Here is a 15761-nt window from a genome sequence, read left to right on the forward strand (position 1 = left end):
GGTGGAGGGAGGGAGGGGAGGGGATTTATCTTCCCTACAAACAGTTTCATTTGACTCTGAGCAGGAAGAATTAGGCCAAATGGCTCCAAAACCTTATCAACCCCCACAAAAAAGGAAAAAAAAAATTACATTTTTCTGCAAGCTGGAATTTAGAGCATTCAATCTCTCTGTTACATGCAGCACAATCAGGACAGTGTGTCTTCCCTCGTATCTCTCTCATGTCAGGGTCAGCAGGAAAGGCGTCCAGAGCTCAGATTTACAGGATGTGGTTCGTGTCATTCTGTCAGATTTTTACCAACTGCTCTCTAAACCAAAAACTCCTCTCTATTTTTCTCAGTTTAACTTCCATAGTTATTTGACTGTATCCTGGAAGTTTTATAGTCTCTATTTTTTCTGGTTTTACCTCCAGTGTTTACTACTAATTGGATTCTATGTTCAAAAACAGCAAATAGCAATGGATTCATTTTTAAGAACAACAAACAAACAAACTCACCAACTTGGTCCTGGATGTCGTCGGCCACGCCAGGCACCTTGTAGAGAAGTCCCAGAGACTGGTTCATACGCTCCTCGATGACGCGCAGGTGGGTCAACACCTTTCACACGCATAAATACATATAAAGCTGCATCAGCTTCTTCAGACAAAACAAAATACACACAATGTTTTTGTGAGTGAGTGTAATGTGTCAGATGCTACCTGAGGTCTGATCTGCGCGGCCTTCTTGGGATCCACCATGCGGACGTGCTCGAAGTGTTTGAGGGTGTGCTGCCTGTCCTTCTGCTCGGCACGCACGTACTTCTTCAGCAGGCTGAAGACGTGGCGAGGCTACAGGGGACACGCAGAGAGGACAAGATGAGACTGACGGCGAAGAGCAGAGGGCGGACAGCGTGGTGTTTCAATCCGAAGCCAAAATCCAAATCCAGAAATCAGTCAGTGACAGTGACTATGTTTACACCAACAGGACAATATATGGGTCATGTAAACAGCACTTTCCATATGGATATTCCTAATTAGGCTGCATTCCAACTGTAGCATCCTCCAACTGAAGATATGTGGGATATGTTGATATGTATGCAGCTCATTCAGAATGCGTGACACAGAGGTCAGCTGTGTGCGATAACTAGCCAAGGGCTCGACGAGAAACATGCCTGCTCTCAAAACATTATGAAAGACTTGAATATTAACAAGTTTGGGGATGTGTGCAGCTATCACAATGCTCACTTCTTCAATTAGGAATAGTATTAGGAATAATGTTAATTAACACTAGAGTAGAATATTGTCTTTTTCAGAATAAAGGCGACAAGGTTAATTAATATATTTAGGATGTTTATCAAACCTCACACATCTGTCAAATGTGTCAGAATGATGCGTATTCAAATTTCAGGACTTACTTTTATGTGTGTATGAGTTTGGTGGCATTTTATTTATTGTGTTAATTAATTGGAAAAGGACAAGTTGAGCCAAGTTTTAAAGGAGGAGAAAAATGGTGTTTTTATAGGTTGGAATCCTACACATTTTATCTGATTGCATGGCATCTTCTGTATGATGGGCTCCATTAGTTAGGTGATTAAAATGCCTTTATTGCCACATGGTTATGGTTAGGCTTTCTTCAGGGTGTCAAGACTAGACTATGGTGAACATCTAACTGTGAAAATAATGGCATATTAAAAGAGATCGCATTGGAGTGTTCTTGAGACTTTTAACTCTACATGCATCCCCATCTGCTTACAAACTCAATTTGGGTTCAGTACGCCTTCCTACCCTGACAGTTTTTGACATATCGCACTTCAAATACAAACAGGAACAAGAAATATATCAATGAATAGCTGGCAATCTCAAACGACAGCAACAAGGTTGGAAATGGCAGGACAAGATAAGATTTGCAAGAAAAAAAATGTATAAAAAGTGCTGATAGAAGGATTGCTTTGCTGTCAGACATCTGGCTGCTGAACTGTTATACATCGTACCCTGGGTGGGTCCTGCTGCAGCGCGGTCAGGTAGCTCTCCAGAGCCAGGCGGCGGCGGTCGTTGAGCAGGGCCTCCACCCGTGCCATGTGGGTCTCCACCAGCTGCTGCCGCTCGCTGGCCGCCTCCTGCTCCAGCGCCTCCACCTTCTCCTGGAAACGCTGCGTGCACACACGCGAAGGCATCAACGTTAACATCAGCCAAGGGACTCGAAGAACACGGGGTATATTTCTGTATAAGAGTCCAGCAGGTCTCACCTGGATGACAGCTTTCTTGTCAGCCCGTGGAAGGTTCTTCGCTTCCCTCTCAGCCTCCTCCCACTCTCGCATCACCTGAGCACAAGAAAAGGAAGGAAAACATTGATTAAACTTGTCAATCTGCTTTATCGCTCCATATGTTTTAACACAGTCCGATTTCACACTTGAGTGAAACATGTCGTCGCTCTGTGTGGCGTGGACGTGATGTTTGCACGGCTGTCAAAAAGGAAGATAATCTGACATTTTACATGGCTATGAAACGTGTGGGCTGCAGGAGGGAACAGTAGACCCTTGCTGTTTGAGTAATCCTGTCAGATTGAGAATGTTTATATGAAGGAGTTTCTGCTTTTTTTAAATCACAGGGGGTTTATATGCTGGGTCAGTGCAGTATGACACAAATCAACAGTTTCTATTCCCCTTTTTCTGTCAGTTACATCTTACATCCTCTGAGAGATGACTGTACATCCGGCCTCAGTTCCATCCTCCTTGACTGGCTAGCTTCTTTAATGTGACCAGGGACTTTACTCAAGACAATATTTCTGAGGGCAAAGTCAACTGTGCGAAATCGGACGACGCTGCGCCTGTAGCTACCCATGCAACGCAAACAGAGCAATCCAGAGTGACGCACAAACACATGAAAAAGATTTTGATCTTTGGAAACGGTGACGTTGCTGCGGACCATCTGGCTCTCTTCCGGAGAGCGAGCCCCTTGATTAAAGAATACAATTAAAGATGAATTGGCTCCGTCGGATCACCCGGGAGGGATTAACAAACACACCTATTCATTTTACTTGACACACCTCCGTTCTATTGATAGACATATCTTTGTCCTTCTCCTGGTCTAAAGAAAATCCTGCTTTCTGTTCTCCCTGCTGATCAGCTTCCAGTCTACTCAAATTAAAATACATTAACATTAAAAGTGTAACATCCTCCCTCCTCATTCATTCCAGTTATCTATCTAGCTATCTGCTAATTTCCATCAGTACCTGGGACATCCTCTCGCGGTGCTTGGCCTCCAGGCTCTCTTTGGCCTTCTGGAAGTGGGCGTGCTCATTTTCGTCAGCGGGCGTCTCTAGGTAGTGGTCCACGGCGTCAGGGGAGCTAGGTGTGGCTGTGGGTACTGTAGAGAGAGAGGAATAAAAAGGGAGGCAGGGAGGTGAAAAGACTTTCAATGCAGCAGCTTTTCATTTAGCTTATCTAGGACTGGCTGCGCAGCATAGGCACAGACAAAGACAAAAGGTCCAAAATGGGTTAATAGGGTTAGTGTTAGATCAGGGAAGAAAGAACACAAGATAGTAGCTGGAAGCCAGCACCCTCCAAAAGCAAACAAGTGAATGCCTCAGATGACCCTCAGTCCTTTGTAAAAGATAGACAAAACCGCTCTCTCATTTCTATAACTTTATTCAGTGCTGCTCTTGTGTATAAACACTGGCGCTGGAATATATCCTGTGGGCTCAAAGAGCAGACTGAGCTGTGGTCGACTCAGCAGCGAGAAATATAAATGGACCGCCAACTGCATGAAACCTGGGTTTAATCGGTGGAAAGTTGATTATCTTTCACAAGAGCTCTATCAAAAGTGGTCCGCGGTGCGTGTGTGAATCTGTGTGTGGCGGCTGTGCATCATGTGAAATTGGTTATGTCGGATGAGAGCGCATGACTGCACCAGACAGAAAAACAACAGGGAGATGTTTTTTTCCTTTGACCTGAGCCGAGTGTTTTGTTAGCCTCTGTTCCTTAAAATCACTCAAAAAGGATCAGTCCACCCAAGATACGAAGCATTTCTTCCTGGTGATCACAATCTTGGTTTTTATTTATCCAGTTTCAGAAATCTCTGAGATTTCCACTTCCATCTAATATAATGGTGGTGAGGGGGATTTAGCTAGTGATGCTGAAAAAACTGAAAATTCTGATTAAAAACAGTCTTGTGTTTTTGTTGCTCTGGATCATCCACAGAACACACAGGACACTTTTCACAGGGACTATTTCTGCATGGTTGGATAAACTAGGGGTAAGTGAGAATGTCCTTGTTTTGTAATTGGGTGAACTGATCCTGTACACTCCACTGCAAAGTGGCAACAAAAAAACCCCCCAAAAAACCGAAGCACGGTGACATGTCTTCTTTTGAAATTCCCCGTTTGCTACCTGATCTTCTATTCTATAAAGTCTATTGTACACAGCCTAAAGAGCAGGAGATGCTGTATACATAAGCACATATACTACCTCTAGCTAAATAATTCCCACAATGCAATGCCATGATTGTGTAAATTACAGTTATGAGACACTTCAGCTGTCGGTGTTGGCGCTAAGTAGGGCTGGGTAATTTATTGATACAGCATAAGTGTTTCTGTTCCCTGGTTTTAAAGGCTTCATCACAGTAACGAGATGCGATTTACTTAATGATACTTGCCTTTTCCCACTTAGTCATTATATTAATGATGATTATTTATGAAAAACCCATTGTGCCAATAATTAGTCAAAGTACCAATCCCTTGAATACTGTCGCAATATCATCACTGGGGCATTTTGTCAGAAATATGGGGGCATGGTATATCAAAATACAGAGGTAATATAAAATACAGAGAAAGATAAATCCAAGGCCATTATCTTAAGGCAATACTTTCCAGCACTGGTGCAAAGTGATGGCTTTTTGATACCATGTGTTTAAATGACACAATATTAAGCATTTAATGGTATCAAAAGTATCTTAGCTATAAAAGACACGGATGCAAAGTCGGATTTTCAACCCAAGGCTGCACAGATATGAACATTACTTGAAATGTGTTGGTATTTGTGGTCGGTCACTGTTTCTGTGTCTGTTTATATAATTATCATATGCTTTATATTTATAAAAACCTGCTTTAAACAATAGAACAGTTGTGAATCATTGTTAGTTAACCACACATGCAAGTGCAGTGCGTGTGTGTGTGTGTGCTGGTGTGGGGGATAAAAGAGACACTGCAGCACTTTCTCACCTCCACTATGCTCAGCAGAGCAGAAATCGTGCACACATGCACGCTCACACCTAAACACACAGACACACAGACACAGACACACACTCTGGATAAAATTAGATCAAAATAAAGGGAGATGGAGATAGCATGACTCCATTTCGCTGTGGGGCATATCATGCACTTCGTGACTCAGACACACACACACACACACACACACACACACACACCCACACACGCACACACGCACACACACACACACACACAGAGCAAGGTCGCTGAACCTTACACAACACTAAAATCATCATCAGAGCACTTAAAGCGCCTTCCTCTCCTCATCTGTAACACACAACTCCACCCCCCCACCAGTAAAAAAAAAAAGAAAAAAAAGAAACAGGAGTTACTATTTGGAATCCAATCAGTTCACTTTGTGACTGAATGGTCGCATCAGGCTCAACAGGAAGTGGCGAGAAATGTTGTTTCTTTAAAACCAAAACACAAACGTCTAATGGCCACATATAGTGACAAGATGAGAAAACCATCGAGCAGACGCCCCATTTTCCGTGTTGCCACTGAAAATCAATCATCACAGTGTGATGCAGCAGGCAGGTGTGTGCTGAGAGCGTGTAATGATGTATTGATGAGCTTTTTTGCCTTACCACTACCTTGGAAACGTCTCTTATTTTTTTTTTACGGCAATTTAACATTAACCGGAGCTGATTTCCTCCAGGAAAGGAGTGATGTAAGTGAGGCGGCGACGCGTCAGGGATGTGAGGCGAGGGGGGTGCAGGTGAGGATAAGTGCTAAATTATTTCTGCCTGGATGATTTTACAGCTCATATTCGTGTTAAAGTAATATACAAGACGATGCCCATGAGATGACTGCAATCACAAAAATTACAGAAGTTATCATACATGCTCTTAACACTGTAACCCCGAGTTTACTCAGCCCTGAAGGCAAGTCTTCTGTATGCAGCCGTAGTTATCAGGGCATACTGTGTAGTTTTCTGGCGCCATGTTTCACTGCTAATATGGATAGAAATCAATACATTTTAGGGCTTTGTCATTAACGATTAATCTTTAGTTATTTTCTTGATAAATTATTAGTAGTTGGTCTATCAAATGTCAGAAAACGGTGGAAAACGTTCCTCAGATGTCTTGTTTTGTCCACAACCCAGAGATATTCAGTTCACTGTCACGGGGGAGTAAAGGAAACCAGGAAATATTCATGTTTAAGAAGCTGGAATCAAATAATATGCCTCTTGTTTCTTAAAAACTTAAACCGACTGATCGATTATCAAAGTAGATGTGACGGTTGAGGTCTAAACAAGTCATCCTTGCAGCTCAAAGAAGTTTGACTTAATCAGAAACACCAAACCGAGGAGAATCCTTTACTCAGAATTCAGAGAAAGCTTTTCATCGCTGTGACTTTAACGTTACTGTTAAAACACCTCTGCAGCTCTTTACAGCTTTCAAAACACAACTAGGTACAGTTTGGCTCGAGGGAACATGTACTTCACAAAACATCATATAGCTTTCTTACACGCTACAAGGATTCCACCTACAAGCGTCAAACTGAGTGTGAATGTAGAGGGAACAGTGAGACAATCAGGTTGGTGGCTTTACGGATCCACGAGGGATTACAAGAAAGGTGCAGTCTGTTTTTAGTGCAAACATATATTTGTCTGACAGACACACACAGAGACGGTGAGTGAATAAGTGCAGGTTAGCCAGGAAAGGAAGCCGACAGGGAAGCACACCGAGTGAACATTTGTGAAGGTCTGGAAGCTAGCGGACAGCTCAGAAAGACGGTCAGTGAACATGAGGGTTAGAGACAAACCAGAGATTGAAACGACCGGCATTCAGAACGAGCGAGCTGCCGGTCGAGGTCAGGACTTACTGACGCTGCTGCAGACAGACAGGCAGTACTCCTCTGACTCAAAGTTATTCCTGTTGCCTCCGCAGCCGCCGTAGATAAACTGAGCACAGCGGCCCTCCTGGCGGTCAAAGTACCAGCGGGGCAGCATGGCCCGGCACGGACCGGTCTCTGCGTTGGCCCAGCACACATCTTGGAGAACACACATACACACTTGTCACCACACTCTTCTAGCTCACCAAAATCCCTTTTCAGTGCGTCATCTTTTAGTGGCGTGTTCACCTACAAAACATGCCACTTCAATTCAGAGACACATTAAAAATCACAAGACTTGATGTTACAGAACAGGGCGGTCGAATTGAGGAGCAATTTAACACTGAAATGAAGAAAACAAGGCTGGAACAACCAATCCCGGTTCTAATGGGACGTAGCTAATAGGAGCTCTGAGATGACAAATGAGCACAATAAGAAAAATGACAGCGGGAAATTAATTGTTGAGGAACACGAGGTTCAGTTGTGTTAAGCAAAGCATAAAAAATGGAGAAGAAAACATGTTCCGATGTTGTACTGCTGAGCTTGTTCCAAATTAATCTAAATGTGAAGAAGCCTGTCGTCTGATTGCTGTGTTTTCTTTCTTTTTTAAATTTGAAATGGTTTCAGAGCTTTTCAAAGACCTCAAGGCAGCCTGAGAAGTTTATATATAAGATTTAGACCAAAACTGGACACGCGTGCCCATGTCTGAAATGTTCCTCACCTCTGACAACCTCCTCCACGGACTCAGTGGTGGTGGTGGTAGTGGTGGTCGTCATGGCAATGTTGGTGGTTGGCTCATCGTCGCTGTCGTCCAGCGTGTCGATGATGTCATCGTCATCGTCTCCCTCCTCCTCCTCTTCCTCCTCCTCCTCCTCCTCCACTGGCTCCTCGTCCTCCTCGCCGTCTCCGTCCTGGTCGTTGTCCAGCACGTCCTCCTCGTCCTCCTCTTCCTCGTTGTCTTCCTCGGGTGCCTCCTCCTCTTCCTCGTCCTCCTCTACCACAGATGGCCTGGTTTCCTCTTGCTGCTCTGCTGGCTCGGGCTCCCGCACCATACTGAGGAGGGGGGGAGGGTGAAAAATGGAGGTAAGGGAGGGACAGGGTAAAGAGACATATGGAGAGAACATGAGCAATTTAGGGAAGGAGAGGTGACAGAGAAAGAGGGATGATGAAATGAGGAAGGCGGGGAGGATGAATAGGAGGGAGGGAGGGGAGGGAAGAGACTTTAAATTAGAACCAACCTGCAGTTTGCTTCCAAGGAGAGAAATTCTATCCTCACGGCAATGTTGAAAATGAAAGTGGCAGTATCTATGATCATCTGATGTATTACTATGCTGCCGCTGTGCCCTCATTTATCTGTGTCTGTGTGTGTGTGTGTGTGTGTGTGTGTGTACCTGTTGTCAGAGTAGTCAGTCTCCGCTCCACCCCACCAGACATCGGAATCATCAGCGTCCTGCTCGGCGCTGTCGGCGTCACGCTCGGCCTCGGCGGGACAGCACACAAACTCCACGCCTCGGAAGCGGTCGATGCCGCAAGGAAGCAGCATGCCGTAGTCATGGAGGTTCATGGCGCGGTCGCCGCAGGACTACACAGACATAGAATAAATCAGTTGCTGGCCCTGATAAGTCTATCACTACATTTCCACAGAAAGCACCAGGATCTTTTAGTCCCAGGAACTAAAAGGCTTGTTGTTGTCTGCGTTTGCATATTTTGTGTCTTGCGCAGGAGAATGCAACAAAGATTGACAACCGCTCTAATGAATGCCTTTTTTCTGTAACTGAAGAACAAAAGCTGCAGATTTAAAAAGGAAAATGGTAGAACAAAATGCTGCAAGTGCCCGTCCAATCAGAAATGTTCACATCACAGCAAGCCCCACCCTCAAAGTTGCTGTACTCTCACAAAAACACTACACACCACAGGGACTTTTTTGGGGGTAAAATTACGCCTCGGGATCATCATCATCTAGACCCTGATCCCTGCGGTGGAAAAACATCGGCTTCCTCTGAAGGTTCCCAGTCTCTGGGGAAAGTTCCTGCAGTGGAAACATGGCTTGTGTGTCTGTGTGTGTGTGTGTACTCACCTCCTTAGCTACAGTGTGCCAGTGCAGGTGGCTCTCACACTGGTTCATGCGCTCCTGGTGCAGGAACTTGCACTTGTCAGGCACCAGCAGAGCGTCGCTCACAAATTCTCCCACTGCAGCGAAAAAAAAAAAAAAAAAAACAATATTCATATCTATAATTCATACACAATGGGCAGCTTCAGCCTGGCTTTCTGACGGCTTAAAGACATACTTTAACTGACGCTGACAACTCCCATTAAAGCAGAGCTGACTCCAGCTCCGGTAACCACAGCGAGATCCGGCCTTCTCTTGTCTCTCTTGCTTTCCTAGAAATGTTTCACGTGAGAGCTAAAACTGCAGATCAGTAAAATACACAGGACTCACCCAGGCAGCGGTAGGGCACCACAATGTGCATGTGACTGCGACACTGCTTGCGTCCCTTCTTGCACCAGCTCTGGATGCTGACTGGCTGGTTGGCCTCCACCACGTTGGTAATCTGGAGCTCTGGGTACACCTGCACGCACAGAATTTATATCAAAACGGTGTCACGTAGTTACAAGCATCTGAAAAGCGCTTAATAGTTTGAGATATTCACATATTGTGCTCCGATACTTCAGTAAATTTGTATTTTCTCCGAGGTATTTCCATCTTTACATTACCGTGGTGTTCCCAGATGCTGTTTCCGCTCGGCAGACTCGGCTGTGTTTACCTCTATGTTCCTCTCAGCCATGCATGACATCTGCCTCTGCACAATATATTCTGAGTCGACGCGTCGTCCCTCCCCAAGTACCTCTTCCCCTCATTCTTTTTCCCGACGCCTCCTCTTCTGTTTTCTCTCCCTTCAAGCCTCCCTGAATGCAGATATTAATTCCCCCTTGGTTCCTTGTCACTCTCACGTTTGCCAAATCGGCTTTTCCATTCAGCTCCGGGCGGGGAAAATCCTCCTCTTCATATCTCTACTTTCAATTTTTGATATTATAAGTTCAAAATGTTAAAACGTGTAAAAGCTGGGACTTTTAGACCGATTGTTTGTTATCGCTGGATTTATTATCCGTGGTAACAACGGAAAGATAGCTTATCTTCCTCTGAGTCTCTCTTACATGCTTTTCAGAGCAATCTCATTATGCATCACCTCTTATCACACAACTTTTCAGATATGGCGCATTTGCTCAGTGAAAGCCTGCTGAAATATTCTACCACAGACACGTGGTCTTGCGGTTTGACGACGACAGTAGCTGAAGGCTACTTCCAGTCACCACAACAGTTTATTTATGACCGTCAACCATGTGCGGTGTGTTCAAAGCATCAGTTTTTCTTTGGCCAAACAACGAGGTCACTGTGTTATGTTCCTGCCTTTCGTTGGGTTGCTTCATGCTGCCTAATTAAAAGCCCTTCCAGAGCTTTTAAAATGAAGTCACAAGGACTTAAGCAGCTTGTTTACTGAGCAGAGTTTTGGCTTCGTGTCATCCTGCCAAATTGGGGGATTTTGGTGAGTAAAAAACAAATCTGTTTGCAGACTCTATAACCCACTCACTTTGCTGAGCTCTCATATCATCTCAAAGAAGCGAGAACGAACTGTTCTGTCTGCCCTCTAATATCCACAATACTTTTCTTTTTGCTGATTTGCTTGATTGTAGAGAGAAGAGTGGAACTTTTACTCCAGGGAACGTGTTTTTAAAGAACAAAAGGTTCTATTGACCCAAGAAGATGAGGCAAATGCGTCTGCTGAGGTATGAAAAGCTGTCGTTACATCATCATGATCAGCATGACAATCCAACAATGCTGATCATAAGTCCATTTGTTGTATGCGTTTTTCTGTAACTCCATATTGATGTGTCAAAGCACAATAAATAATTTGGTCGCAGATTTTAAAAAATGGTTCCTGAAACAAAATGCCAGTAAAAGCTGTAAGTCCCACCCCAAAAGTTCTTGCTGCTGAAAAGTGCCACCCTCTCGAGCAGGGACTTTTTTGAAACACAGAGAAAATCTCCCATTCTGAGCCTTTTTTTTTTGATACCATTGGAAAAGTGTCCTTACTTGTCCAAACATGTCAAAATAAAATTGTAAAACTCCTAGAAATTCAAAAAAAAGCAACAACACACAATCCAATTTTGCTTGCTGTGCACTCCCCTAAAGTGTTCTCAATAAAGTAGCTGCGCTGCTACCTGCTCAATCATTCTAATTTGCGCTGAAGCTGTCAGCTTAATGGCTGAAAATGTAAATTATCCAACCCAAAAATCCCTCTAAAATGTCACGACTATAAAAATTTATCACCCACGGCTTATTGCTCTCTCAGAACAAAATAAACACTGGGTAATTACAGTTTAAGGATTCCATATATCACAGGACACGTAGCCAAATGAGAGCCGGTTTGAGGGTATGACAGGCACTAAAAATGATGATTACAAATGGTCACTAAACCAACAACCCCTACATTCTTTATCTATATATCTATACCCCTTTAGGCAGATTTAGTAGAATACACAATCGTGATTCATATGGGCTTGAAAGGGTGGATTAATACGACTGTGTGATATCAGATTTAATTGATTCTACAGGGGAAATAAACATTTGGGGGTATTAAAAATCGCCTGCACACTCCCCACACTTTACCTCCTGGCAGTATTGCAGGATGCCCTCCTTGGTGCCGATGCAGCTCTTGGTGCCCGAGGGGTCCGGCTCCCACTTGCCGCTCTGCACGTTGATGTGCATGTTGAGTTTGCCGCAAAACATGGCCACCTGCGGCTCCGCCAGCAGACCCATGGAAACGTCTGTAGGCACCTAGGAGTGGGAACACAGACAGGAGAAGGCAGGTTTTAATGAGATATACCACTCGTGTTAAAACCTCCTTGAGAACTTGTGCTGAAAAAGATTCAAGACGGATGCAATTAAAATTTATTGCTTAGATAGAGACGGAAGAGGAGAGGAGATTAGCGCGTTTGATGAAAAGTGAGATGAGAGGAGAGACGAAGATGAGGGGCTGAGAGGAGCACAGGGGCGAAATTCGCCTCTTCCGATCGCATCGACATTTCGGGTTTGATCTCAGTGTTTTCCCCCTACCATCACAACTCCTAACCACTGCAGTGCTAGCATCATGCTCCACACCTATGTTCATATTTGGTGTTGGGAGTTGTCAAAGATCTTGTTGAAGAATGCTGGTAAAAAAAAACAAAACAAAAAAAACGCAGTGATGGACACAAGAATCAATAGCTTCAGAGAAATAAATTGCCTCAAACAACAGGCCTGGAGCAATCCAGTACACCCTCTGTTGTCTGTGATGTTCATGCACAAGAACACACACCCACGCAGCTGCCCTGCGCAGTGCCATTTATGGGAATAGTGTACATCTCTGGGTCCGCGCAGGCTTTTTAAAAAGAGTGCTTCCAGGACAGTATAGTGTTTATGTAACCTCTGTTGATTTGTTTTCGGTTCATTTCTCTCTGTTAGCGCAGCACACAGTGAGCAGGTTGGCTGAAGGGAAGGAGAATGTGCGTGTGTGTGTGTGTGCATGTGTGTATGATAGCGAGTGAGAGAGAGACACAGAAAGTCCGCCCCTGGCATGCATATATTAATTTTTTGTGTTAATTTACGCTCCTGTGTGCTGGTTTCTGCCTCTGCATGTGCGTGCGTATGCGTGTGTGTGTGTGTGTGTGTGCCACTGCTGTCTGCCTGCATGAAGAGGTTTTGTGCTGAAGTTCCCTCAGGAGAGGAGGTGCAGACAAACCACTGAATGTCTGCATTGTACTGGCAAATGAGCGAGAACAAAATGGGAGGGAAAAAAGGGGGGGGGGAGAAGGAGACAGAGGGAGGGAGGAGAGGGACTGTTGCCATTGTGCGCTCCCTAATCTTGTTAATGGTTTTGAAGGCCCTGGCAGGCAAACAAACGCTGTTTTGTGAGATGGATAGCATATTTTTTCCTCCAGACTTGAAGCGGCCGGGGGGCATGAAGGCCTCTCCTCCAATATGAGAATAGCTGCTGGGGGCCATCGGCTTGAATACAAGCTCGAATCCTGAATCAGTTTAGCAGGCGTCTACCTGCTCTATCATCTGAAAGATGAACTTTATCAGTTCCTATTATTTATCATTTATACACATCAACTGTATTCATACACTAAGTGGAAGAATAGGAAGACGACTCAGGCTCAGAGACGCAGAACGGGAGCTTCGGATTCACATAAATCAACACCTGTATGATTAATTCAGCTCTGCGTCATATTTTGTCGAGCCTCCAGAGGCGAAAGGGTGCGGATTGGTGGAGGTCACGACAGATGCAAAATATTAATAAGATTCACAAACAAAGAAGTTATTGTGGGGATATTGCGCTGGATTGCCTGCGAGATCACCTGTGCATTACCTGATGCTATTCCTATCCTGCAGATTCACACCTGAGACCTGCAGACATCACAACGCATTCCAGGTGATAACTTTGTATCTGTGCAGGCAAGAGCTGACTGTCAACAGTTGGGAATTTGCTCATTCAGACCACGGACGCTATATGAAATCGACTAAAGTAACAGCCAATCACTCATTTAGTCATGTTTCTCTTCAATCAGGGTGTCCACAGGCATTACACTTCATGCTTTTAGGAGCTTTTCAAATTCATTATTCACCAAATTTAAGATGTTTCTCTAATCAATGCGCAGTAAAAAGGTAAGTGTTCCTGGATGTGCAGAATAAGGGTTTTTGCGAGAATATGGTTATTAGAGTGAGTTATGTTTATCTGCGTTTTGCCAACGGGTAAGTGCTGATATATGGTAAATACACAGCACTCGGTTCAGTGTTATGTTTGAAGATCTGAAACATCAGAATGGTGGACTTTCATTCAGAGGAGCTTGACTCATTTTTGACAAAAATTAATGAAATATGGTAATTTGTGTAACAGACATTTTGAATATCTGTCTGAGTGATAAGAAACAGAATGACATATTTTCTAAGACTGAGCAGAGTTTTAAAATATCAGTGATCACTATTCCATCGGTATATTACAAATTTCTCCATCTTTACTAATACGACTTTTCCCTCTGACTTATTTATGTTTTCAACATTGAACACTGCTCTTTTCCATCTGTCAGTTAGCACATTCCTCCTGCTTGCTTCAGCCTTTAAGAATGCCACCAGAAAGTAATTGCAAAATGTGTTTTGGGAGTTCACGAACTTGAGTCCCACCTCTGGTGTTGAGAAATACACTCAGTGAGGCAGTTCAGGATGGGCGTGTTGGTTTATTATGAACTATATCAGAGTTCATCGAGGTTTAGATCTGCTTATGCTTCAGATTGTGTCTTGTGGCCACCAGATATGGCAATCTACTAATAGAGCTGCAAAATGAATTGCTAAATCGGTCCGAGGGTTTCTAAGAAAAGAAAAAGATAAAATTGTGTGATTCCTGTTTTATGACAGTAAACCTAAAATTTTTGGGTTGTGGGCAAAAACAGATATTTGAGGACATCGTTTTAGGCTCTGGGAAAGACTGCTTGTAACGATTTTCTGACATTTATTAATTGACAAAAATATCAACAGATTGCTTTCACACACTCCCAGATGCAAGGAAGCCTTATATCCACATCATTTGTTCTGTGTTAATTTGTCTCCTGGTGGCAGTTAACTTTCACTCTGAACTCATTCCCACTTAAAGAAAAGTCAGTCACCTGAACATTTAACTGTACTTCGGACCCATGTGGCTCATTTTCTCCACCTCACAGTTACTGCTTCTCTATGAATAAAGGAAAGTGCAATCATAAAAGTCTAAAAAAGTGTCCCTGGAGGTCTAACATCAACCGACCGACTGTCAAATGGGGGTAGAAACGGCAAACAGACAGATCGGTGTAACCTGATTCCAGCGGTCAAATATGCACCTGCAAAGTTCACATGCGTCACAGGCCGACATGGTGAGCCGCAAGCTGTAGTAGCACGGAAATGAGTAAATCCCCGACGTGCACACACACACGCACACAAAGTAGGTAAAATCCCCTCTTGCCCCCTCCTCAGCTCCAACACATGGCAACTTAACACTGGTGGTCATCAGTCTTGACACTGAGCCATCTGCAACACACAGGGTTATTTAGGGCTTTTGTCGCTCGATTCCCACACGGCCATCTGGGAGTGAGCAGCGCTAACGGGGGCATAGATCAAATCCCATCCTGCTCGTTAAAAAAACCCAAAGCAAACGGAGAGCGAGAAAGTTTTCAAATTATCTTGAAAAAGTCAATCTGCATGTGAGCTATCTTTTAATTAACTTACTTTCTGGGTGCCCAGTTTCATTTTGACCTTATCTGCGCACCCTCTGGCCTCTCCCTGTCGCTTATTGAAAGAGATAACCGAGCTTCCTCTCTGCTGCAGGCACAGGTAGGCAAATCAGTGCCAAGAGCTCGCTGACATTCAAATTCTTTGTGTCATCCTCTTTTGGCTGGCAAATCATATCCTCGCCAATCGCTCTGCCTTCTCCTTCCTGCCTCTCAGCCGCTATCTCTCCACTGCTCTGTCTTCTGCTGAAGGAGAAGGAGGAGGAGGAGGAGGAGGAGGAGGAGGAGGAGGTGGAGGAGGGGAGGTTTGGCCAAGCCTTCGCTGCAAGCTTATAAATCAGGGTCCCAGGATGATGGCGAAGGGCTGGAGTGCGAGGAGAAAGTGAGAGA

At 44.3% G+C, this 15761-nt stretch overlaps 1 protein-coding gene across 2 annotated transcripts in view; it reads right to left on the minus strand.

Moving 5' to 3' along the window:
• The window catches only part of appa (amyloid beta (A4) precursor protein a), a 39896-nt gene that overhangs the window by 8797 nt on the left and 15338 nt on the right, over positions 1-15761 (minus strand). Inside the window, exons 2-12 of one of the 2 annotated variants that reach the window (XM_037091692.1) lie at positions 11746-11913; positions 9517-9646; positions 9154-9266; positions 8468-8658; positions 7798-8129; positions 7068-7235; positions 3207-3340; positions 2221-2295; positions 1966-2124; positions 695-823; positions 494-593 (exon numbers count right to left, since the gene is read on the minus strand). In XM_037091692.1, the coding sequence (XP_036947587.1) occupies positions 494-593; positions 695-823; positions 1966-2124; positions 2221-2295; positions 3207-3340; positions 7068-7235; positions 7798-8129; positions 8468-8658; positions 9154-9266; positions 9517-9646; positions 11746-11913 (1699 nt within the window). The remainder of the gene's footprint in view (positions 1-493; positions 594-694; positions 824-1965; positions 2125-2220; positions 2296-3206; positions 3341-7067; positions 7236-7797; positions 8130-8467; positions 8659-9153; positions 9267-9516; positions 9647-11745; positions 11914-15761) is intronic. The other variant, XM_037091693.1, reaches the window with a different exon arrangement.

Source organism: Acanthopagrus latus, chromosome 24 (genome assembly GCF_904848185.1).
Source record: "Acanthopagrus latus isolate v.2019 chromosome 24, fAcaLat1.1, whole genome shotgun sequence".
NCBI classification, from domain to species: domain Eukaryota; kingdom Metazoa; phylum Chordata; class Actinopteri; order Spariformes; family Sparidae; genus Acanthopagrus; species Acanthopagrus latus.